This window comes from Micromys minutus, assembly GCF_963924665.1.
Source record: "Micromys minutus genome assembly, chromosome: 12".
Taxonomy (NCBI): Eukaryota; Metazoa; Chordata; class Mammalia; order Rodentia; family Muridae; genus Micromys; species Micromys minutus.
This window is the reverse complement of record NC_137981.1, coordinates 22,251,710-22,276,025: the sequence shown is the minus strand read 5'-3', so window position 1 is coordinate 22,276,025 and position 24,316 is coordinate 22,251,710. Positions and strand designations below refer to the sequence as shown.

The 24,316-nt window shown below is 36.1% G+C and overlaps 1 protein-coding gene across 7 annotated transcripts in view; it reads right to left on the bottom strand.

Moving 5' to 3' along the window:
* Positions 1 to 24,316, bottom strand: part of NRG3 (neuregulin 3) — a gene marked incomplete at both ends in the record, with an annotated part of 1,026,196 nt that overhangs the window by 33,535 nt on the left and 968,345 nt on the right. For all 7 annotated transcript variants that reach the window (XM_080926973.1, XM_080926970.1, XM_080926974.1 and 4 more), the window contains one exon: positions 198 to 300. In XM_080926973.1, the coding sequence (XP_080783099.1) occupies positions 198 to 300 (103 nt within the window). The remainder of the gene's footprint in view (positions 1 to 197; positions 301 to 24,316) is intronic.

Below are 24,316 nucleotides of genomic sequence, written 5' to 3'. Positions count from 1 at the left end.
AATGTGCATCTGAGGGCACCCACCACCACCACTTGCCTGTATACACATTCATTTTGTTCAATATAAGGCTTTATTTCTCTGCAGATCATTTTTTGACCCACGTGCAAACAATCCCTCTGCTTGGAGCTGAAATTGAAAAATAAGGAAAAGATCTTTTTTTAAGAAGGAGCCTTTAATCACCAGAGAAATGGTCTTACTTGCTTTTGAAGTAGAATGCTGCACAGAACATGCCCACGATGACAATTCCAAAGATGATACATGAAATTGACAGCACCTGCCTTTGATAAACGTCTTCACTCTCTGTGAATTTGAAAAACAGAATTAGAATGGATGCTAATGGGGCTCAGAGACAGCAGTCTCCTTCTCTGTACTTCTGAGCTGGTAGGTGTCTCTTAAGGCTGTGGTTGTTAGTGTTCCTGTTGTAAATAGGAGAAAAACATGAGGAAGATGTTATGATTCAGCTACCTTTTAGAGATCTATACCATAACTATCTAATGCTATTAAATTTAATTAATTAAACTTTAATTTTTAATCTTTCTCAGACACATAAGTACTTTCTCACTCTCATACATATAACAACTTGGTAAATATTACGAGTGATTTCTATGAGAAAATTGTAGGAGCATATGTATTAGTAACTGCAGTGAGTCTCTATTTATTGAGCCAGAAGGTAAGTGTCCCTCTGCAGTTTCTGGTGCCAACAACTTTTAGCTTAAATTCTGTCATGCTCATATTTCTGTGTTATCTAATTCTAATTTTGAGTTTTGTCATTATTCATATTTTTATTACTCTAATATTGATATCATCCATGAAAGAATGCTCAGTATTTATATAAAGTTCCATTTACCACATCTATAACCATCTCTGTGTCTGTGTTCTGGCCCAGTAGAAGCCAGCCTCTACATCAGTGTGCTACCTTGTTTTTTGTCACTACAAACATGCCAATTGAGAAATATTTTTAGTCACTACAATTTATACTCAATTTCTTAAAAATATGCTTGCTAAAACAATTCGTTCACCTTATCAAGATTGTTGGATCCATTGATTCTAGAACTTTTGTTTTACATAGAGCATTGTTTTATTTTTATTTCTCTAATTAAAAAGAATGAACACCACAGGACAATCATTGAACCACTTGCAAATACTCTCTTTAACTGTTTCTATGTATTTTCCAATTCATCCATTTGGCAACATACCCAATACAAGTTCAAGAAAGTGGTAACCTTCACAACATCCTCAGCATCTGATAGCATGCCAAGAAGATTATGCTATGGGGAGGATATTTTGTAAGAATTGAAGGCTGAAAATCAGGCTTCTTCAGTGGGCACCAACTTCTGACAAGCTCAATAGTTCATATACACAGGTTCTTCCACCTACCTCAACAATCCTCAAGTATCCAACCCACTGACACTTCCCTGACTCTGAAACATTCCATGAGTCCTAAGAGAAGCCCGTATAGAGAAGCTAGTCCAACATTCCAAAGTAACAGCCAATGTTAGTATGTTTGTTCTTACTCATTTTCATCCTTCTTCCATACCTTTTCATCCTCCATTTCTTTCCACATTCTCATTTATATAGCCTTTATTCAGCTACTGTGTGCCTTTCAACCCCCAGGAAAGCTTCTATAGGACAGGCCATCCTCACTTGCTCTCCTGGTGAGCTACTGGGCTGCAAGCACAGAAGTTTTTTTTTTTTTTTTTTTTTTAAGTTCTCAGTGCTGCTTTGGGTCTAGCAGCCACTTTCTAAATTGAAGTAGAGTACTTAGTACCTACCTCACCTGCTTTTTGGCAAAATGGTTGTAGTGTCCAACTTTGATCTCCTAATAGACAAGATTTATTGCAATTATGTTTTAGGGAATTTTCTTGTATATTATAGTTAGAGAATTATTCATTTTGAAGAAATATTCCCCTTTTACAAAGACCAATTCATTAGTTTACACTTTCTTCTCTTTTATTGGATTCCTCGCATCATTGAATTTTAGAGGAATAGGATTCCTCTGAATTATTTTACCAGGACAACATCTTCTCAATAAAAAACTTAGACAAAACTCAATACAGCACTCATTATCATAGATATGGCATTTTCTTAATAAAAAGCCAGAAAATCATGCATAGTAACACATTGAAACCTTAGTACAACAAAAATGAACTTGTTGTGGTAAATATAGTATAGACCCTAAGTGTAGGTTAATGTCTATATGGAGGTGAGGACTGGCCCTAGTTAGGTCAAGGTGATACATGACTGGAAAGTAGAGAGTGGGGTGGGGACAAAGTTTTGGTGAGGTGAGAGAGAAGGGGAAGGAGGGGATAATCAAGATGGAGATGAAGAAGTAGGATCCAGATCCAGGTGGTCTTAATTGGCCATAGGTACTTATCTATATTTCTTCAGGGAGAGATCTTTATAGGCCAATTTATTTTATCTAGGTGAATGGTTTATATCTTTGTCAATTGGTTATAAGGTTTTGGGTCGATGTACTATGAATTGAGAATTTAACATATAAATCTGACTGATAAATCACAAGATTTTGAGCTATGGTTTTACTGGGTTGTAGGGAATGTGATCAGAGTTCCCAGCTGGCAGAGAGACAGCAGGGAGAGGTAGAGAGTAAAGGGGCTAGCTTGATGTGCTACTACACTGGAGTTACCCATTGAACACAATGAATGTACCAGGTATAATTATAACCTGCCAAGGGGACCGTATGTGAAAGCAGCTAGCAGAAAGATAGATATGGTGCGTGGATCCCCGTTCTGTGGCTCATAGGACCGCACTGTTCCACAGAGTGAGAACGTGTGGAAACTGGTGGCCTACTTAATAATGTTTACTGCAACACCTAAGTATCTCTACAATTCACTGTTTTATCAGGTTAAGGAAAAATCTAATGACTAGATTATTCGAGAGAGCGGGGGCATAGTAGGCTAATTTTAGACATAATAGAAGGGAATTCCTTACCCTGGCAAAGATAACCTTTACTGGACACATACACAAGTAATTTTAAAAAAATATGTATTATCATGGAAACCTGAATTATTTGACCTTAAGACTACAAAGTTTTTTTCTTCACGGATGCTGAATAGGTTTGGTCCCCATAGATTCATGCGTTTGAATGTTTGGGTTGTAAGTAGTGGCATTATTAGGGTGCATGGCATGAGAGAAATTATGTCATTGGGGGCACACTTTGAGGTCATATATATGCTCAAGCACTGCTCAGTGCAAAACCAGTCTCTTCCTGGCTGCCTGAGGATGTAGATGTAGAACCCTCACAAAATTACCAAGTGCCATGCCTGCTTCTATGCTGCCAGGCTTTCCACCATGGTGGTAACAAACTAAACCTCTGAACCTGTAATCTAGCCCCAATTACAAGTTTTATTTTATAAGATTTCCAGGTATGGTGGCTCTTCACAGCAATGGAAACTCTAACTACAACAGATGCCATTTTAAAAACTAAGTAAAAAAAAAAACACAGTCTCAAAAAACAAAACAAAACAAAACAAAACAAAACAAAACAAAAAAAAAAAAAAAAAAAAAAAAACCACTCGACATGAGACCTAAACATAAAATCTAAGCCATTTTCATGACTTAATAAGAAACCAGTTTTTGAGATGGCAATCTTCAATAAATTCTTTTCTGAGAATACGTCTTCAGGAGAACTTGGAAAGATTATCTACACTCTATTTTGAGAATATATTTTCTAGGGAAGGTAAAATGATTAAGCATACACAAGACATAAGGGAATCTCAAATGAACTACGATGAGGTAGTTATAGTTCCTAATAAAATAGCTAAACATCAATGATTAGTATACTATGGCAAGGATATGGATCAATAAGCTCTCTGGAATAGTCATATGTTTAATACATATGATATAACTCTTTAAAACCAACTTCAGAGAGATAACAAAATGCCTGCTTTATTTATGGGCATATTCCCTTCCTAGATATTTAACCAGCTTTAATGAAAAGATGATCTTACTTTTCATTTATGTCCACAAAACACCTTTATTTGTAACCCTCAATAAAAATTGGCCAGCCTGCAAGAAACCAGTCAGTAGAAAACTGTGGTATTTCCCTACAATGTAACATTCCTCAGCACTGAAGAGAAATTAATTAGGGAAGAAATAAATGATCAGATGTGTGTCAAAATAATTGCTCAGAATAAGGTATTTGACTTGGATCTACGCTTTCCATGTCTAGTAGACACTAAAAACTAGAAGTTGTTGCCAGACAAATGAAATGGATATCTATTATTGGAGAAAGAAAAAGTAAAAGATTACAGTGCAACATTACAAAGTTCTAAAGTGTAGTTACATTCATTATCTTAATTTTAATGTTATCTTAATTTCAATGAACATTTTATTGGTAGATAATCATGCCATGTTGTTTCATATTGAATATTTCAACAAAGTTCATATCATCTCAGTAATAGCTGTAAAAAAATTAAATCTAGAGAGACAAATTAAAATGGGTAATATATTGAGATAATACTTTTCAGTATATAAAATAAAACCAAGGCTCTTGTGAATTTCTTTAAAAAATTATGCTTCGATAAACCCTCCACCACACAACAAGGCAATATAAATCTATAGTATATAAATTATGTCATACATATACAAGTTCATTATGTTTATAGTCACACAAATGGTCATTACCTAACATGTATCTTTATTAAACATGTAAATGGCTCCCCATTAGTCTAAACTAATGTCTTAAAGCTTGAATATAAACATACATGCTTAATATGACATCTATTTTTTCTTTGAATATGATGGTTTAGAGAATTTTGATGCTTCTTTTCCTCTCTCTCTCTCTCTCTTCCCTACTACCTTTGTCTCCTAACCCCCCCTTCCTCTCTTCTCTGTAGTATGTTTGTCTAATTGTTAATGGTTCCTTTTCTGTTGCCCTAAATTGAATGTTACTACCTTGGAAGCTCTAAGCCCCACTGGTTCAAGACACTGACTCTTCATTTGTTCATTAGCTTAGCACTGTTTCTCCAGCTCCTACAGCAGACCTTCTCAACTGCCTATATAAAGAAATAAACATTTATTGTTTTATACAAGGAGTCTGATTTAAGTTGTATGTGATTACACTGGTTCCTATCTTAAAGAGCACTTAGATCCAGCAGCTTTAATCATCACACCATTTTTCACAAGTTCTGACATTGACTCTGTCCATCAAGGGCACCTCCCACTGATCCCAATCACTCTTCAGTTGATATTCCCTGGATGACGGCTTGGGTTTCTTTCTCATGAACGCGATCTCTTCACTGTGACTCTGTTTTCCCAAAATACTCTTCACAGAATGTAGTTCCACATAGAACACATTGAGATTATTTGTCCCTGGGTATCAGAGATCAGTGCAGCGTGGTCTACCAAAGATAGAAGCTTTAAAACTATGTACTGGGTCTCAACATACCTCCCAACTGCAATGACTTGAAGGTCAGTATGTTTGGTGTTTTGGGCCTGGTTGTGCTTGGAGCTGATGGTAATTCAGTATGTAGCACGGGAGTTGGCTGAAGAATATAAAATTCCTCATACCAAGATATTCTAAGGTCTGCCAAAAATGCCCTTAAATAATCGTAGGAGCAGGTGAAATGAACCCCTGCTTTCTGATGTTTCTCTCCCAGGATTACCAACTGTAATACAAAACCCTGTCTCAAAACCCACATGAAAGAACTTTTTATTTGTTAAAGCTGTCTGCCATAGATTTCTTTTATAAATTTAATTGTATACTTTCAAGTTCTTTGTCCTGTGAATATGCATTTTAAACCAGTGCTTCACAAGCATCTACCCTTTTATGCTTCATTTACATTTAATTGCTGATTCACACTGAATTTTGGAAAATGCAAAGTAAACCTAAGAGAAAATTTAAATTAGTTTGTTTTCTTAGTGAATGGAGAGGGACTATTATATGGTTTAACAGGTTGGGTTGAACATTTTAAATTTCAAAATGCTATAAGTAAAAGAACATAGAATATTTCGTGGAGACTGCTTGCATTGTGCCATCTAAAACTCTGTCATCTTTTCCACCCCACATTTGGAGGCTTATTAAATGTTCCAACTAATCTTAGAAACAAAACATTCCAAAAGGTTCCATCTTGCCAGATTGTAGAAAGATGACCACAGCAACACACTTATGAATTTTATAAGACAACTGGACCCTTCCTGCTATTACCAATAATACATTTGAATATGAAAGATGATGAAACCCATTAAAACAAAATTGGAAAAAATCAGGTTGTTCCTACTATCATGAAAAACTTCCATATATCCATATTCCCTACTACTTAAATACTTGAACAGTAGTCTAGGAAATGCAACCAAACAAATTTTATGTTTAAATCAAGAGTGAAATCAAATCATTAAAGGCTTACAAAGAATTGATAGACCCAGTTGTGGCTAGGTGATAATCCTATTTGATTGACAGAAAGTTAGACAACACTCATGGGCAGCAAGAAAGGGCCTAGGATCCATGCTATTTGGGATTTCTGTTGGTTTTGGCAACCTTAATAGGTAATCACAACTATATGATTTTAAGGCCTAAGACCTTATCTGAACCAACAAAAAGTCATGTTGTTACCTGTGTGTATTAAGGAAATGATGTCAACAAGACATTTCTACAGATAAAATGCATTGTCAAACACTTAAAAATACTCTACTTACATTTCAAAAACTGTGGACCCACTGTAAAATTTATCTTATAAATCATACCTATTAACTTCATAATAGATCTAATCTTGTAAACAAGAATGCAAAGCATCACATTTTTTCAATTATATGATTAATAATTTTAAGTCATTGTGAATCAGACTCCTATAGTCAATAAGGTGGCATTTAGAGCAAAAGATATTAAAGTTCAAGTTGACTTTTTTTGAGTTTAGCTATATAATTTTGAAATATTATTTAACTTTAGGATTTTTTTTCTCTGAAATAGGATTATTCATAGTTTTGTTTCACATAAAATTAGCCCAGTGCAAAAACTCTAGGAACTTCCAAAACATATTCTTTCTTTAAAATATTTTTAGGGCCAAATGCCACCAAAATACACAAAGCTCTTTTAGAAAGGGTAATAAAAATTGTCAAGAAATAGAGAAGTTTCACTGATTAAGAACATTGGCTTCATTTCCAGAGGACCAGGGTTCAGTTTCCAGCACCATATGGAATCTTCCAATTGTCTGTTTTTTCGAGGTCCATAACATCTGCTGCCCTCTCTTGGCCTCTAAATATACCACATGCTGTGCACATACCTATGTAGAGGCAAACACTCATCATATACACAAATGTAAATTCATTTTCAAAATAAAAATTCAAAGAGACATATTCCAAATGCCCTCAGGACAATGAGGATTTTTAGTTGTGCAGTGAGGACATTCTTCCTATTATGACCCTAACTCTCCTGTGACCTGAGTTCTATTGAATCTTTCAACCCCAGAATGGGTTGTTTTCTCTTCATCACATGGCTTTCAGAACAAAGCATTCTCCAATTTTTCTCCAAACAGGGAATATTCAGACTGTATTGAGTTACATATTTCTTCTATATCTCTTTAGTGTAAGAAATGTGATTTCCTTCACACTGTAGTGTCACAATTATGCAAACAATGTTTGGTAGTAAGGATGAAAGGGAAAGAAGACATAGATATCAGTTCTCACTGAGGACTGAGAAATCTACCAGAGCAGGCTTATTGCACAACTAAGCCAACATATGGGTATATCAGGCTGTCAAGGTGTATTTATTATAAAGAACCTCATGTTTTAGAGAACTCAGCATGGCAGAGGTGAAATGTAAATGTCATTTAGAAGCCAGCTTTTGACACAAGTAATAGGATGTCAGGCATTGTTCAGGTTTAGGAAACAACTCATATAACGATCCTGAGATAAATCTAGAGGAAGCAGAGCTGCACAGGGGCAGCAGGACCGTGACACACAGGGGATGTGCCATTATAATCACAGAAAGTGACTGAAGTACCTGAGAAGAATGCTGGGAAATTCCCTTCATATTTTCCTTATGATATAGAAATCAACTTGAAGGGGATTGGATGAAACTGGTATAGAATCCAGAGAGGCAGCCATGGTGTGAGCTCAGGACAGCTGTGAAGGGTGTTAGCACAGCAGCAAGGACCAACAGGAAAGAGCAAATAGAGAACTTTCCTCTAATACATAAGGGACAAGAAAACAATGCTCTATGCTAACACAGAGGGTGCACGATGTGGTCTGGAAAGACATAATTCAGTACTTACCATTTTCAAGAATATCCAGAATATCAGACTAGAGATGGTGAGTGTACATTTAAGCACAGGTAAACAGGCTCAGAAAGATGGTACCAAGATATTAGATGTAAATAATTTCAGAATTATCAGTGTTATTGTTAGTGTTCCTGCTAACAATAAGTATGTTCTATTTGTATGATAGCTCCATTAAGAGGAAATAATACAAACAAGTAATTATTTCTGAAGAAATGATGGTACATGCTCACTCATACAGACATACACACCCACATCCCCCCCACATTCCCCCCAAACACAGAGGGAGGAAGAAAGACAGAGAGGAGAGGGGGGCATTGTGGTTGTATATAGGAGCTATGGTAACTCCAGCTGGACAACTGCATTAGGAACATATGCAAATCAGACTTTGTGAGGCCACTAAGTAACAATGAAGGCTTGATTTCTTTGATTGTTATTCTAAAAATCAGCCTAACAATACCACTAGGGCTCTTATCTAAGTATTCCTTTGGTGAGGCCCTGCAGTTAAGACTCTACCTACAGAAGCAAAATCTTCATAATACAACAATATTTACTAATGAACCCACAGTATGGATGGAGCATGGAGCAGCATACACTACTGCTTAATTCCAGCACTTGCTTCAATCCATCAAATCATCCTCATAATGTGTATAGATTAGGCTTTCCTTGACTGTTGGTCTCTGATTTTATGATTTTATGACCCCCGTATAACAAAATAAAATTGAAATAGTTTTATTTCAGTATTTTATTCAGTATTTTATTTATTTCACTATTATCAATTACTCTAGGATAAAGGAAGTTTTTTGAATTTTGTCCCTAAAGATCAACAAATGTTAGAAACAGATTAAAATGTTAGGAGTTTAAAGGGAGCTGCAAATGTACCTAATTCAGTCAAGTGAATAAAATGAATATTGTTTAGAATATGAGATTGGAATGTTTTAGTTTTATGACTAAAAATGAATGGAATTAAATGGTTTAATAAATTCATTAAAAATAATTTGTAGGAAAAATAGATCCTAAAGGCAAATGACAGAGCTTCCATTGAGTTCACACTTAACACTGAATGGTAGGCTTTTAAAATATATATAAAATATATTTTATATTTTTTATGAGTTCAAAATAGTTCAGGGACTACCAGTATAGCTAGCCAAACAGAAAGGCTTGGACAGCAAGCAGGTATTGCAAGTCTCCACAGCCAACCCAGTTATTTCCTTCTGGAAGTCCCCTCCCCAACATTTCTTTGTGTAGAATTTATTTTGTCGTTATTGGAACTTATCAGCAGAAAGGTGACTTTTAAAAAATATTTTGAAAAGAGTAATTATTTCACAATAAAATGTTAACATCCATAATTATCTTTGATCTTATGAAAATCCTTTTATGAGGTTGTGTCCTAAATGATGCTGAGGCACCAGACTCCAAGACCTGCATAAGACATTATTTCAATAAGATATACTCTGACAGGAATACTGATGTCCTTCTCCCAAATTAAAATCCATGTGCTGAGCTCCAATTCCTAGCAGAGACTATAAAAAGCTGAGGACTTGAGAAGGGAGTTGATTATGAAGGCTCCAATCTGCTAAAGGGATCAAGGTCCTTCCAACAAAAGACATTGGGAGGAACAACCTTGTCACCTCAAGTACTTTAGAGCATAACAAAAAGAGACCATCTAGGAGAAAACGTTCCCCAGATCCCCTCAAAAAATGTTATCTTGAACTTGGATTTCTCATTTCCCATCATGGTTAGAAGTAAGGTTTTGCTAATAGATTACTCTGTCTCTGTATATTGTTACAACAGACCAAATGGATTGGCATAGTGACTTTGTAGATCTTCAAATTGAGATATGGTCATTGGACAGTACCCCAATCCATCATTACTGCATTATTATCAAAAACAGAGAGTAGGAGAAAAGTGAGCAGGTATGTGCATGTGCACACACACACACACACACACACACACAGAGAGAGAGAGAGAGAGAGAGAGAGAGAGAGAGAGAGAGAGGGAGGAGAGAGAAAGGAATGCACCATGGAAAGATGAAATTCAGGATGACCTATCTAGAAGACAGAGAGCACAAAAGGTAACCAAGACGCTGGAGAAAAGGATAGTTTCGCTTCACAGCTCAAGAAGAAACTAAGCCTGCCTTCCACTCAACTTAGACTTCAGGCTACAAAACATCATAACATCATTTTTTCTTCTTTAATCCAACACTTATATAAAGAGATGAAATATCACAGAAGATAGGGTACTCCTTCCAGTGCAATGAATACTGTATATCTATGCTTACCCAATGATCTGACTTTAAGCACCAAATATTAACAGTATGTGTTTAGGAACTTTATATATATGCAGTACTAATCATGTACTATTCTTAGGGTAATGTTAGCTCTACTGCATTGTTTGTAGTGAGTGTTTAGTATTTTATTATAAGGTGAAGTAACATGGACACTTGTATGTTTATTGTAGTGTAGTTGTACTGGTTGAAATGATGTAAAGTATTACAAAATTGTAGTAAATAAACTTTAGATGAAGTTTGTATACTGTTAAGGATTATGTAGAAGCACAAACAAAACAAATTTCAGATAAAAGTAAGACAATAAAGAACTTAATTCATAGGTATGTATATGGGTATGAATAACAGGGAGTTTGTGTGAAGATGATTTCTTTCCTAGTTTTCATGTTGGAAGTTACTTTGTCTTTCAGCTTTCCATAACCTCATGAGCCCATACAAACCTCATCAGTGAGTTCTTACATACAGCAAACACACACACATGCACACACACACACACACACACACACACACACACACACACAAAATTGCCAGCGTTCAAGAAAAAGGAGGTGTCTTTGGCAAACACTAATTTTATTTAAAGACAGATCTACCAAATCTTTGTAACGATAAGCTTCTTGACTCAACTATGGAATATTAACATATATAGGTCTCTAGGATTGAAAAGAGCTATACATGTGGAATGACTGGTCACTCCTTCTTTATTATTTATTTATTTGTTTATTTATTTGTTTATTTATTTGTTTGTTTGTTTGTTTTTGGCATTCAATCTCTTTATTTGACTAAGCTTGCTCAAAGTGACTCTTGACTCTTTTCCTCTGTTTCTTCAAAAGGAAGCAGATCCAACTAAGAGAGGGCATGATATCAAATGACCCATTACTTTAAAATACAACACATAGACATGGATATTTGTTTTGCTAAATTATTTTGCTTTCTACGTTGTCTGTTTTAAATCAGAATTTAAGAGGTGCTTTCTAAGAAGATTATAAGTTCAGCAACGTAGAAAAATACAAAAAAATAAATCAGTTTATTTTGCAAATACAAATATTTGCCTTATCCATTTTGGTTTCTTACTCATGTACCCACCTCTACATCTACTATTGCATAGCTTCTTTAACTTTACCATCCTTGATAGCAACTGGAAAAAGAAATTTAGTCAGTAACTTTCTTCTTATTGTGTGAAACTTTATTAAACACTGAAGTTAAGTACTCACCACTGTTTTCCATTTCTTTGCTTAAATTTATTAGTGTTATTGATAGAAGCCTTTTAATATATTTCCTTAGGTAATAGGTAATGCAAGTATCTATGTTTTCTTTTAACAATAACAATAGCTGCTAATATTGTAGAACTGACCAATCTTAAAGATTTACATGAACTTCTAATGTTCGATACGGAATGTCATGTTATACATAGAACCCTGCAGATTCTAAAACAAGGAAGATATAAAACAAATCTTTATTTTATCATTTAAAATTTGGTGACTTTTGAGTTTTATCCCATTTTTCTAGAACAAGGGGATGAAGGATCGATACTCAATGATGGAATCCCAGTTAAAGGAAAATAAGTACATTGTCACCCAGCAGGGAATGCAGTGATGCTCCAATTCTGTAGTGATAGCAATGTTTCAGCTGGTGGTCCTTAGGAGAGAATGAACTCAAGATGTCATAAACTAAGCCCCACGACATCACAAGAGTGATATTCATTGCATTTGTTTTACAATTCCAAGAAATAAGAGAAGCAACAAATATCTGAAGCATTTATCCAGAAACAAGATAAACTATTCTTCTAATGTTAGTAAAGTGTTATGACCATTTGATTGGAGTAGAAGTGAATGAAATTTTAGGATGTTTGATGAAGTACTAAGTTTTATGGTTATCTGTCCATATTGTCTCCAAGGAAAATAGGGCTATTATTGTTTTCATTCATCCTACCACATGAGGAACAAAGACTTTATCTAAACCTTTTGAGCCAACTTTCGATCAATGGTCATCTAAGTATGTGAAGGATTTGTGGGCTTGTTCTTATGCTTATTCAATTTTAGAAAAATGTTAGTGGCCCACTTTGGCATCCAAGTGGTGGGTAAACTGAGGCAGATAGCATTGGGAGGCACTGCTTACAGCCACTGAAAGAGTGGATCCAGATACCTGCAGGGGATGCTGTCAAACACAGCCATTGATTAGACATTGTTTCTGAGAGAACATTGGTTAATTTACTGGGGCTGGCACTCCTTACTGGAGGAAAAACTATGAACTTTTAAACTACTTGGGGTTAGTGAAATATAAAAGGAAAGAGAAATTTCACACACACACACACACACACACACACACACACACACACACACACAAATACACACACACACAAATACACACACACACACAAACACACACACACACAAACTGAGTTGGTTAAACAAAAACAGAATCCAATAACTTCATACATACATGCATATAGTCCTACAAACAGACATATACACACTCACACATAGAATGGCTAGAGCAAAGCTCCAGCAAGCGAGCTCCAAACGTTTTACACATTCATGCATAAGTACACTCAGTTGGCACATACAGCAAGTCCCAACACATACCCAGATGAGCTTTATGCATATAGATATATACATACACACTCTGAGAGGGTGCTATACACTTTTTTTTTTAAGAACAACTGAGGCTTCTGCTTTTTGGCCTTTGGTTTGTTTGTTTGTTTGTTTGTTGAGCTTTATAAGGCCTATGACTTGTTTCTGGGATATTCAGAGTTTCTGGGGTTAGTATCCAATTATCAGTGACTGCATATTATGTCTGTTCTTTTCTGACAGGGTTACCTCACTCAGGATGATATTCTCTAGATGCATCCATTTTCTTAGGATTTCATAAAGTCATTGTTTCTAATAGCTGAATAGTAATCCACTGTTTAAATATACCACAATTTCTGTATCCATTCATCCACTGAAGGACATTTAGGTTCTTTCCAGCTTCTCACTATTATAAATAGGGTGCATGTATGTTGGGGCATCTCTGGGGTATATGCCCATAAGTGTAATAACTGGGTCTTAAGGAAGGATTATGTCCAATTTTCTGAGGAACTGCCAGACTGATTTCCAAAGTGGTTGTACCAGCTTACAACCCCACCAACAGTGGAGGAATGTTCCTCTTTCTCTGTATCCTTGTCAGCATCTGCTGTCATATGAGTTTTTAATCTTAAACATTCAGAATGCACTTTTTAGTAATTTTTACAAGGAAACTGAGGGAAAAAATGGGTGTAGAATATCAGTTATCACAAGTCTAGCATCAGTGAAAGTTATATCAGCCAGTGTGATCACTGTTCTTGTTCCTTGACCATAGAAGTCCTAGCTTAACTAATAAGAATTTGCCCTTCCAAACTTCAAATTGTTTCCTAGAATTTTCTACATCAGAGCCAGGAATAAAAACATCTCTACTTAGCTTCACCAAAAATTTTATTTTATCAAATATTTCCTAAGGTTAATGATCATAGCTGAAAATCTTCTAAGTCTCTAACTTGTTCTCTAGAGTAGTGACTGAATCATTAATCTGATCTAGTGGCAATGTTCAAAAGAGATCAAACATAAATGTTGTGAATGCCAGAGATACTGCCCAGTGATGGACTAGAAGCTCCTTACAATTTTTAAATAATTCTTGGAGTAAGATGTGAAGACAGCAAGCATAGCAGAACTCCATAACAGCATAAAGTCCACATGATACATTGTCCTTGGGGCCATGCCACACCGAGGCTCAGCCATGTGACTGAATAAGCACTTGGGCTTCATTCCAGGAGTTCTAAAGCCATTTGTTGTATCCTACATGGCCCTTAGCAGAGAACATGGGTGTCTTTTAGATTCTTGGGCTGCACTCAATGTTTAATTTTCTATATCAGAGGCTATAATAACAGAGCTTTGATGACCATAATAGAATAGTCAGTTTCCAAAGACAATCAACTTCTAGTCTGAGGGCATGTTTTACAAATGAAAACCAAATAGTCCAAAACCATATCTAAATCACTTCCATTATCAGTTCTTCTGTCCCTATTTACATCTCTTAATCATTACAAGCCAGGCACCAGACGACTAGGGGCACACTTTATGCATGAGTCCTTGGGATTGCTCAAATTAGCCAATATTAAGTCTCACTGTTAGGCCTTATCCATTCCTTCTCAGAGTAACTAGTTTTTCCTGACTATGGTTCCCTTCTGTAATATCTCCAATGCTTGTTCACAGAGTCTCTCAGGATTTTGCGTGGCCTCAATCATGGGCTATATAACATATTATACAATTAAATACATTATATTTAATTACTATACTCAATGGAAATTATTATACAATTAAAATATAGGCCATCAAAAGGGAGAATTGTAAACCATTATTATTCATAAATAGAGGTTATTAGAATAAGTGTTTCAGAAGAATCATTTATCATTACAAAGACTTAAAACACTTCAAACTTTGTGGAAACATGCCTTTCTATGGCATGAAAGATCAATACTTGATCTAAGTTATACAGAACTCATATCTTAGAGAGTAAGGGAACAGAGGAGAAGGATGAATCTCTCTAAGAAAGAGAAATTAAATGGATAGCTAAAATAGACTACTTGAGGGTATGGTGAAATGGGAGCACCAAAAAAGGAGACAAGGGGGCAAGGGAGGGAATATGGAGTGTGACAGCTAAAACTAAGAACCATTTGAGAAGTCATATATAAATATAATACAGTAGAAATTTCCTAAATTATATAGACATATGAAGGCAATTTAAATAATTGCCAAATAACAGGTGAGACAGACCTGAACTTGGACATCTCCTTTCACAAAATAAAGCCTCAAATACTAGGAATAATTTACATCTATTCTTGTTATTAGACAAAGATGTCCAATAGTAAGTGGCAAACAACCCAGACCATTTTCTAGGCTTTTGGTGGCTTTCCACAAATTGACAATAAGGCCCCTTTGCTGAAGGCAACATCTACACAAGTCACTGAACATGGAGCAATTGAGCATATGTCACACTAGAGACTTCACTTCTACGGACGGATGTTCATAGTACTAGAAGGTACTCTGCCCACTATCAAAGAAGAAAAGTAAATACCAATTTATCTACAAATTCTTCAATCTACAATGGTACCTGTCTGCAAGACATCCTGGTGCAATAGTGGCACAAAGCTTTTGGGAGTAACCAAACACTAACTGATTTAAGGTCCCTCCATTAGGTAGAATCCATTCTCAAAGCTACTTATGTGGTCAACAAACTGAGAACAGACAGGACAGGGATGTAAGCTAAAGCTAAATACTACTGATCTGTTAGCACATGATAGCAAGAAAACTACTCCTAAGATATTGTGCTTGCCTTTCTCATGTATCCTCAGAGATATATTCTCCTACAACAGATGGAAATACAGAGATCCAGAACAAGACATTTTGCAGAGAGTAAGAAACCTTGTAATACTCTGAATTATAAGGGAATGTCTCCATCAAATTCCTCCTCTTCGGTTTCAGGGAATATGGAGGAAGAAGAGGAGGAAAAAGTATAAGAGCCAGTGGGAATGGTGGACATCAAGGAGTCAAGGTCTTCTAAATACAACTCACGGAGACTGTGGCACTAATACATTGGGCCTCCTTGTACCTGTGGACAAGGTGTGGTTCTAGGTCTGAAAAAAGAGGTGGATACATGGCACCATCCCTAATTCAGAAGTTATTACCAGTTGACAGTCACCTGCAAATAAGAAATCAGTTTTCCTCAAGGAATTCTCACTGGAGAAACAAACCACTCTTAAGAGTAGACATTCCAGGCCAACACAAAATAAACTCAGCACAATATTTGGAGGTTTTTTGTCTCATAATGAATAAGTCAGAGGGTTTGTTGTTGTTGTTGTTGGAGCATTTGTTTCTCCCTAGTCTAGTGTTGTTGTTTCAACCCTATAGGTTGTTTCTGTACATATTACAGTTTTTTATTTTGTTTTGTGGGTTTCATACAATTCTTGTGGATGTAAATGTGTGGTTCTACACATCTATATATATTTGACCTACTTGAATATAAGAGGTATCAGAGAGAGACTAGAGATAGGTGCTAGAGTAGCTTCAATAGAGAGGAACAGCAATGTTTCCATTTATGGCAACAATTTAAGGCAGTATAAGAAATGTATCATTTGGCATATGGCACATGTTACCTTATAACATACAGGAAGTGAAGTAAGGTTCTATTTACCTGTCATGGGGAAATAACTGTGGCATATCAGTTTTCTGTACTAGGCATACATTTTTATCATCCATAAACAACTATCTTGAAAAGGTTATCTATGCTCAAGAATTAAAATTTGTAAATATTTCTATTAAATCTGAGTTAGCCAAAGGATGTTTTGCATTTGGATCTGGTGGCAATCAACTATTTGTAAAGTAAGGACATAAGAATGCAAACATATGAGGGAGGCAGATGAACAGGGCGATGAGAGAAGGAAGCATGACCGCATGGAAGGGAAAGGATAGCAGGGGCAGCGAGAGGTTAGTATGGTATGAGGGTGAATGTAATCAAGGGTGAGAAGGACCAAGAAAGCATGGCAAACCCTCTTTTCTTCTGGGGTCTCCCTGCTGACCATTATGGCTGCTCTAGCTCTGAAATATTCCCTTGCTATCGCAACATTGAGTACAGTAGCTGGATTTCTTCCATGTACAGAAAATTGATCATTTGTTTGTTTGTTTCTCTCCAGTCTAGTGTAAAATTCCAAGCTGAGAAGGAATTAAAGAGACCCAAACCTTCCACTGAGAACTTGCTGGAGAGAAGTGACCAGTACTTACCTCATCATATAGCTTCACTCAACTAAGGTCTGTATACAAAGAAACACACAGCCAAAAGAACAAAGAACCAACACAGTCTTTATCACACACACACACACACACACACACACACACACACACAGTAACTACCAATATTTATATCTTACCTATGCCCAAATCAAGAGATCATTTACTTTCAAATTCTAGCACATGCAAGAACTTTACCATGATATAAGGACAATTGATATGCCTTGCCTGGGTTTATACAAAGAGTAAGAAAATTCAGTTAAATAAGCTTTATCAAATTTTCTTTGCTGTTAAAGGCTTTTATTTTATACACACTTGAGAAAATTGATATGGAAGTATTTCAAATCATGCAAACTTCATGAACTCATACTTCGAATGTTTTACAGAAGGCTGACAAAATTACATAGAGAGTCTAATACAAATTTTCTACGATATGTTTAATTATCTAACTGACAATGGAGCTGATTATAGTCTATTTTCTAGAAGAGCTAGAGAAAAAAGCAGGCTAAGGAACTTTGCCAGTAAGTAAGATATGGATGGAGTACATCCAAACTCAGGGATGAAAAAAAGAGTACAGTTTGACGTCAGAAGCTCACAGCCAAAAGGCAGCCAAGTCATCACTTAGGAGAACTATAACATAGTTTGTAGGAGGCAGAGAGAATACATCATATGAATCGGGGAGGGAAGTTGTGGTGTCCTTGCTCTTCTGTACTATCTGAGCCTATATTAACTAACTCAAAAGCTTTTTTACTTACCACTGCATTTGGCATTTCTGTTCTAGGCTTATATTCTGCACTCTGGTCCTCACCTCCATATCAAAACTTTTCTCCTGTCTAGAATTTTTCCCGACTACTCTTATTCCACCCACAAAACTAGAAACATAATACTCAGACCTGAGGCTTCCATGAAGCAGAAGTGTTCCCTTCTATCCCACAACAGTTTTCTAGGAGGAAGCCTTCTATTGTCTGTGATTATAGAAAACAGAGATGTGAAAGCTTCTACTGCAAAAACTGACACACTGTCAGTCAGATGTTTACAGCTACAACATTCAGGGAGTTTTGCTGTCAGTTTGGTTTCTGTGCCATAAAGTAATTTGGAGGAGGTAACACAGTCGGACTGTTGTCAGGATGAAGCCTGACTGAGCAAACAACACAGCCATTTTGCCTATGTAACCTGCACAGGAGCCTGCAAACACCATGTGCACCAAAGTGTGGGCTTGGTCACAAGCAGGTTGCCAACCTCATCATTCACTCTATTGTGATTGAAACAGATACTTATTATTCTGCTTTGAGTGAAGTGACCCCCATAGGTTCATGTGGAGTGGCACTACTGAGGGTTGTGGGAGGAGGCCTAGCCTTGTTGGAGGAGATGTTTAACTGAGTGTAGGCTTTGAGGTGTCCGAAGCTCTTCCTGCTGCCTGATGAAACAGAGGCATAACTTTGCTACCTCTCCAGTTTCCTGTCTGCCTGCATGCCACCAGGATCCCACCACGCTGATAATACACTAGACCTTTGAACTGTAAGACAGTTTCAAAAAAATATTTTCCTTTATAAGAGTTGCCATGGTCATAATGTCTCTTTATAGCAATAGAATCCCTAAGATACTTATGTAGTCCATATCTGGTCAGCTTGGATATTTTTATTAATGTCAATTAATTAACTATCCCTTGTCATTTACAACTATAGTGAAAACATATTGTTTGTCACAGATACTAAATGAAACCCTGCAAAAATTATACAAAAAGGGAAAAGGAAAGAATAGGTAGCACATGTGTTGTAAATATCACGTGAAAGAAAGTAATAAATGTCCTCTCTTTCTCTCTGCATCACATGCTATGCTCCTGCATTACCACCTTAAAAAAAAAAAAAAAAAAAAAAAAAAACATGACAAATGGCTATTCGGAATAAATACAGCAACTATAATGAACCTACAGACTGAAGAAAGGGATCCATACAAAGTCTGGATCTGCAGTTGTCTCTGTAGATGAAGGCAGAGAAAACCGGGGGTTTCCATGAGATGAAACATCAAAACATCCCCTTGGTTTCTACAAAGGTGCATTGCTGTGAGAATCGAATAGTCCTTGATCGCTTACAACAGGCAGAAACCCACAGTAAGCGAGCAAGTCAGCTTGGCGAAAAAATAGCCATTGTGGCAAACTTAAAATAAGTAGCTCACAGTCAGAAGAAAATCCATCCACATAAACAAGCCCACAGGCCCTGCTGGCAGGGCCACCATTTGGGAAGAGAAATAGGATACCTGGGGACTGTTTTAATATTGGCTTTCTGCAAAGTAAAATGGTGCCAGGATCCCTCAGGCCATAGAAATGACAGCCCATCTTTGCTAACAATAGCTCAAAAGACAACTTCATTTTAGGAAAGAATAACAGAGGAAAAGGAGTTGTCAAAGTACAGCATATTAAGATAGAAGCCCTCCCTCCTCAACTCCACAGCTCTCCCTCCAGCATCTTACAGAGTTGGCAAGGGAGGATATTACCATCCTGGTTTTCACCGGTATGCCTAGGTATGCCTAAGCAGATGCACAGGCTTTGGGTGACAGAAATACCATTGTTGTACCTGCTTATAGAAAACATTGCCCTTCAGCCCCTGTCATCTTGGGATGTTAAGGCATCAGTTCTTTTAGCAAGTCACTAAAGAAGAGACTTTCCCCACTATACTATAACCCTGGTTGATAAAGTTGGTTGGTTTCATCACAGTAATTTGGAGCCAATACTATGCTTTAAATAAGAGTAACATTTGGGTTTCAGCCAGACTTTAAAAAATACTGTCTGAATGGCTTTCCTGACAGCTCCATTCTTTAATATGTATTGGCAGCCTGACCCTGCTTTTCTACCCACATGCAAGAGAATCTAGCCAGCCTCTTACCAGGTGTATGATGTTGGCTTCTCTCTGGGAAAGTATACAGCAATAGAAGTTTTCACCAATACAAGCTTCAGATTATGCACATTTAAAGCTGCCGAAATATACAGGGTCCAATCTAAAGGAAGACTTTGGTTTTCATGCTTATTTATAACTCACAAATTACTGTGTCACAATCTTCTATGGATGGATGGAATCTTATGTTTATTCATTCTTAGCTACTTAGGATGTAGCCATAAAGTGTCCTGTGAAATGGTCCACTTCTGTGTAACCATGCTTGAAAGGAAATATCTTAGCTGAAATAATAGTAGGAATTAGAACAGGATTAACTTTTGAATATTTGCATCACAAACCTCTTAGACACAAAGTCACTTAGTTCTGTGAACATTTCTCACATCTTTACCAAAGTTATATGCAGATGAAGAATTTAAGAATCTGATTTGAACTATATATAGCTTTAAATTCACAGAAAGAATATGTGGTCACAGATAGCCTGACTTTAGAACTTACATTTTTTTCAATGTTTTCCAATTGAAAGAAAAATAAATAAAATAAAAACTAGTGTGTTTTTATACTTTGCAACTAAAAAATCAGTACCTTACTAGACCAGGAGTCTTACAGCAGATGTGATAAGAAATGAAATAATACTTGGCAGAATCAAAGAGACATCGGTTCAAATATCAATTCTATTTTAAAAGCTAAATGTATGCATATGTTATACCTGAGTATATGCTTTACATTTTCTAGGTTCTGTGCCCTTATCTATAAAATGGGATGCTTATGCTTCCCAATAAGTATTTAATGAACACAAAAATAATGTTTAAGTATCTTTAAATACATTTCTGAATGACAGGTAGGCTGTGTTGAGAAGCCTGGTTCTCAGTTGAGATGGTAGATGGTAAACAAGATGGCAGGAAGCTTCCTAATCTCTTGAGAATCAGGAATCTGCATGTGGCCATAAACAGTACATGGCCCCTCAGGATGTTGGCCACGCCCCAAGTCTCTCCCATGCAGGTAGACATGACCGCAAGTTTTATAAGCTCTAGGCAGAAGCAAATCCACCCCCAAATATGTAGACAAGTTCTCCCCAAGCCCTCAGGCCAAGTCAATAGAAAGTGCCTGTTCTCAGACTCAGATCCATTTCAAAACTGTATATAAAAGGGAGCTTGGGTGGAAAGTAAAAGGAATGCATGTACAAATCACTCTTCCACCTGAGATCTTTTGTTCTAAGAGCTGGTAACACCACCGATTGGGAAGAGATTTCCTTTTCTGAAGCTTCTTGCTTCTCTTAGCCTGGAATGGTGCCTTGTGGCTGTGGCAGAAATGCATGCCCCACTGAGCCCAGCAGTGGAAGCAGTGAAGCTGGTCTCCCAGACCAGCAGTGAAGTAGCGGCCAATTGGGTCATCTCCATGCTCACTTGAGCTTGTACACACCAGCTGGACCCTGCAGTGTAGATGGCAAAAGCCACCTTATCTATAACCAGAGAACTGTGTGGGATTTCTTGCACCAGGTCCCCCAGGTTTCAACATTGTATTTGACAGGTAATCAGACAGTATTTTGAGAACAGTATTTTTCTTTTACTTTCTTCCATGAAGGTATACAAAGTTTATTTGATCTATTTTAATCTGCATCTTATAGAAGACCTCAGAAAAATCCAAAAACAGATCTTCTGAACTAACAAACATGCAAGATTCCTCTGTGAAAATTCTGGAAGGCCTATGACATCTGAGTCTGAGAACACTTTGGATTCATTAAGATGAATAGGATGAATTTCACAAAGCTAATCTGACTCTTGAAGTTACCCTTCAGCTGTCATAAGAAAATTAAGTATCACATGGATCTACATTTGTCTATATAGATGAACTCCTAAATGCACCATCATTCTGAGACTGCAGGTGTGCATAAAATACATGCATGCTTCTCATCACACTTGATGGGATTGTATTCCTAAGAAGACCTCTAAAGAGGAGACCTAAAGCCATTTCACAAAATATTCTCAAAATTGATGCAATACTATGGCTTTATTCAGAAACACAAGGCATGACTAGAGACAAAACCCCATAGAACACATGCCAAAGTGCAGAACAAATGGAGACAGTTGCCTGGCTCAGATGATTTTAATGTCATTCCCCTTGAAAAGTCACTCTGTATTCTAAAGTCTTTCATTTGCAAACCCATTAAGTAAAATGTACTCAATAGAACCTCAACAATGATACTAAAGAAATAGTCAAATAATACAGGAGAATTTCAGAACTGAAAGTGAACGTTTTTTTAATTCAGTTTAAAATTCCAGGTTCATGTACAGAGAGATCCTATTCACATATAATTTTTAATGGTGGAATAAATTAAAGAGTACATAATGTTACCACTCAATACTTATTCTAAGGTATGCGATTTATACATGATTTCCATATTTGTGAAAGTATTTGTGCTTGTGTTTCTTTATCATGAACTATCAAAAGATATTACTAATTTTCAAATCCTTTGAATGTTTCTAAACAGAAATCCATGAAAACCTAGATAAAAATCACATACATTTAAAATTCCCTTATTTTATCAAAACCAATTCCTATAAAACCCAAATACTTATGCATGTTGGGAGCAAATAAAACTAAAGGTTGAAAATCTCTAATATTTTGTTGAGTCAGATGTATTCTAGTTACTGAGTTATCTGATTTAGTCTTTGCATAAAATAGGAGTTAGTTATATCACAAGCAACAAAATATATGTTTTTTTTAAAAAAAGTAGTGCATACTTCATTCTACCTTATCTTAGTTACATGCTCAAATAAACAAATAGTATATTTTTCATGAGTGAGATACCAACCCCAATGCAATATTCTAAACCCAAGTCTGCTTCACTGAGTTTTACTTGATTTTTTCATCAACATTCCTTTGCTTTTCTAGTGCCATGCAGTTCTCTACACATATGTTTGTAATGATGCTTCCAAAGGGTTTGTATTTACAGATTCTTTAGGCTCCCTAGTTTAATTGTTTGAACAGTTTTTCTGAGTACTGGATGAACACTTTGTAGAATGGCTTTAATATATCTCTGATGATTTGATTTCCATAGTTACTTCTAACAGAAAAACAGAGCAAAAGCACTATTTTAGATGTCCAGAGTTGGGGCCCTGCCTTTACATGCAATGTAGAGGCAGAATTATCAGGAATTTGAGGCCACCCTTGGCCATAAAAGCAGTTTACAGACCACCTGTCCTCTGAAAATCCATATAATAAAATACCAATAAGAGGAATATTTAATAGCAATAATATATCAATATAATTTTCCACTGTAAAGTTATACATTGGTTAAATAATTTGAGGTAGTACTTGCCAAGATTCTCAATAGTAAACACTTTGTTTTAGAAAAACAAGTCACTGTGTGACTACCACAATTAGGGATCTTTAGATGAAAATGGTATATAGATTATTCAGAATTTTTCTACTATCTTGTTACCTACCTGTAACAATTTTATTTATCTTGTATCATTTTTATATCAACTTTTCTAAATAAAATCTAAAATTTGTTTTAACTCTAGGTATTTTGATTTTAGCAAGTGAGTATTTCATTTCATTGTCTTCTAGGGTGATTTTATGTGACCATATTTTTATGGTGAAGTCTACTTAGTTATTTCCCTTTTACTCAGCACTATACTCCAGGCTCAGTCACAGTCCTATAATTAGCCAGCTATAAAAAAGATCTGTATTCCTACAATAATTTATAAAGAGTATTTGAAACCCAATATGACTTCTCTTCTAAGGGTGCTCATATTTGTTGGGGTGCCACTGTGTCTATGTTCTTTCAATTTACAATGACAAGATCTACATATATATATATATATATATATATATATATATATATATATGTGTAGATAGATATGTTATCTCATACATATCTCTTATAATTGCATGTATACAACTGTGTACATATCCCCCATATGTAAATATCAGTATATTTGCCAACACAAGTTTATAGCAGTATGTCCAACTCTGAAATAGTATTGTGTTTTCTTATACATGGGATATTTTTTTCACTGAGAATCCTGAGCATTTTAATTATAAGTAAGTTGCCTATTTTATCATTTTAATATTTGTGTCATGATGCGGTCTTGTTCTATCATACTT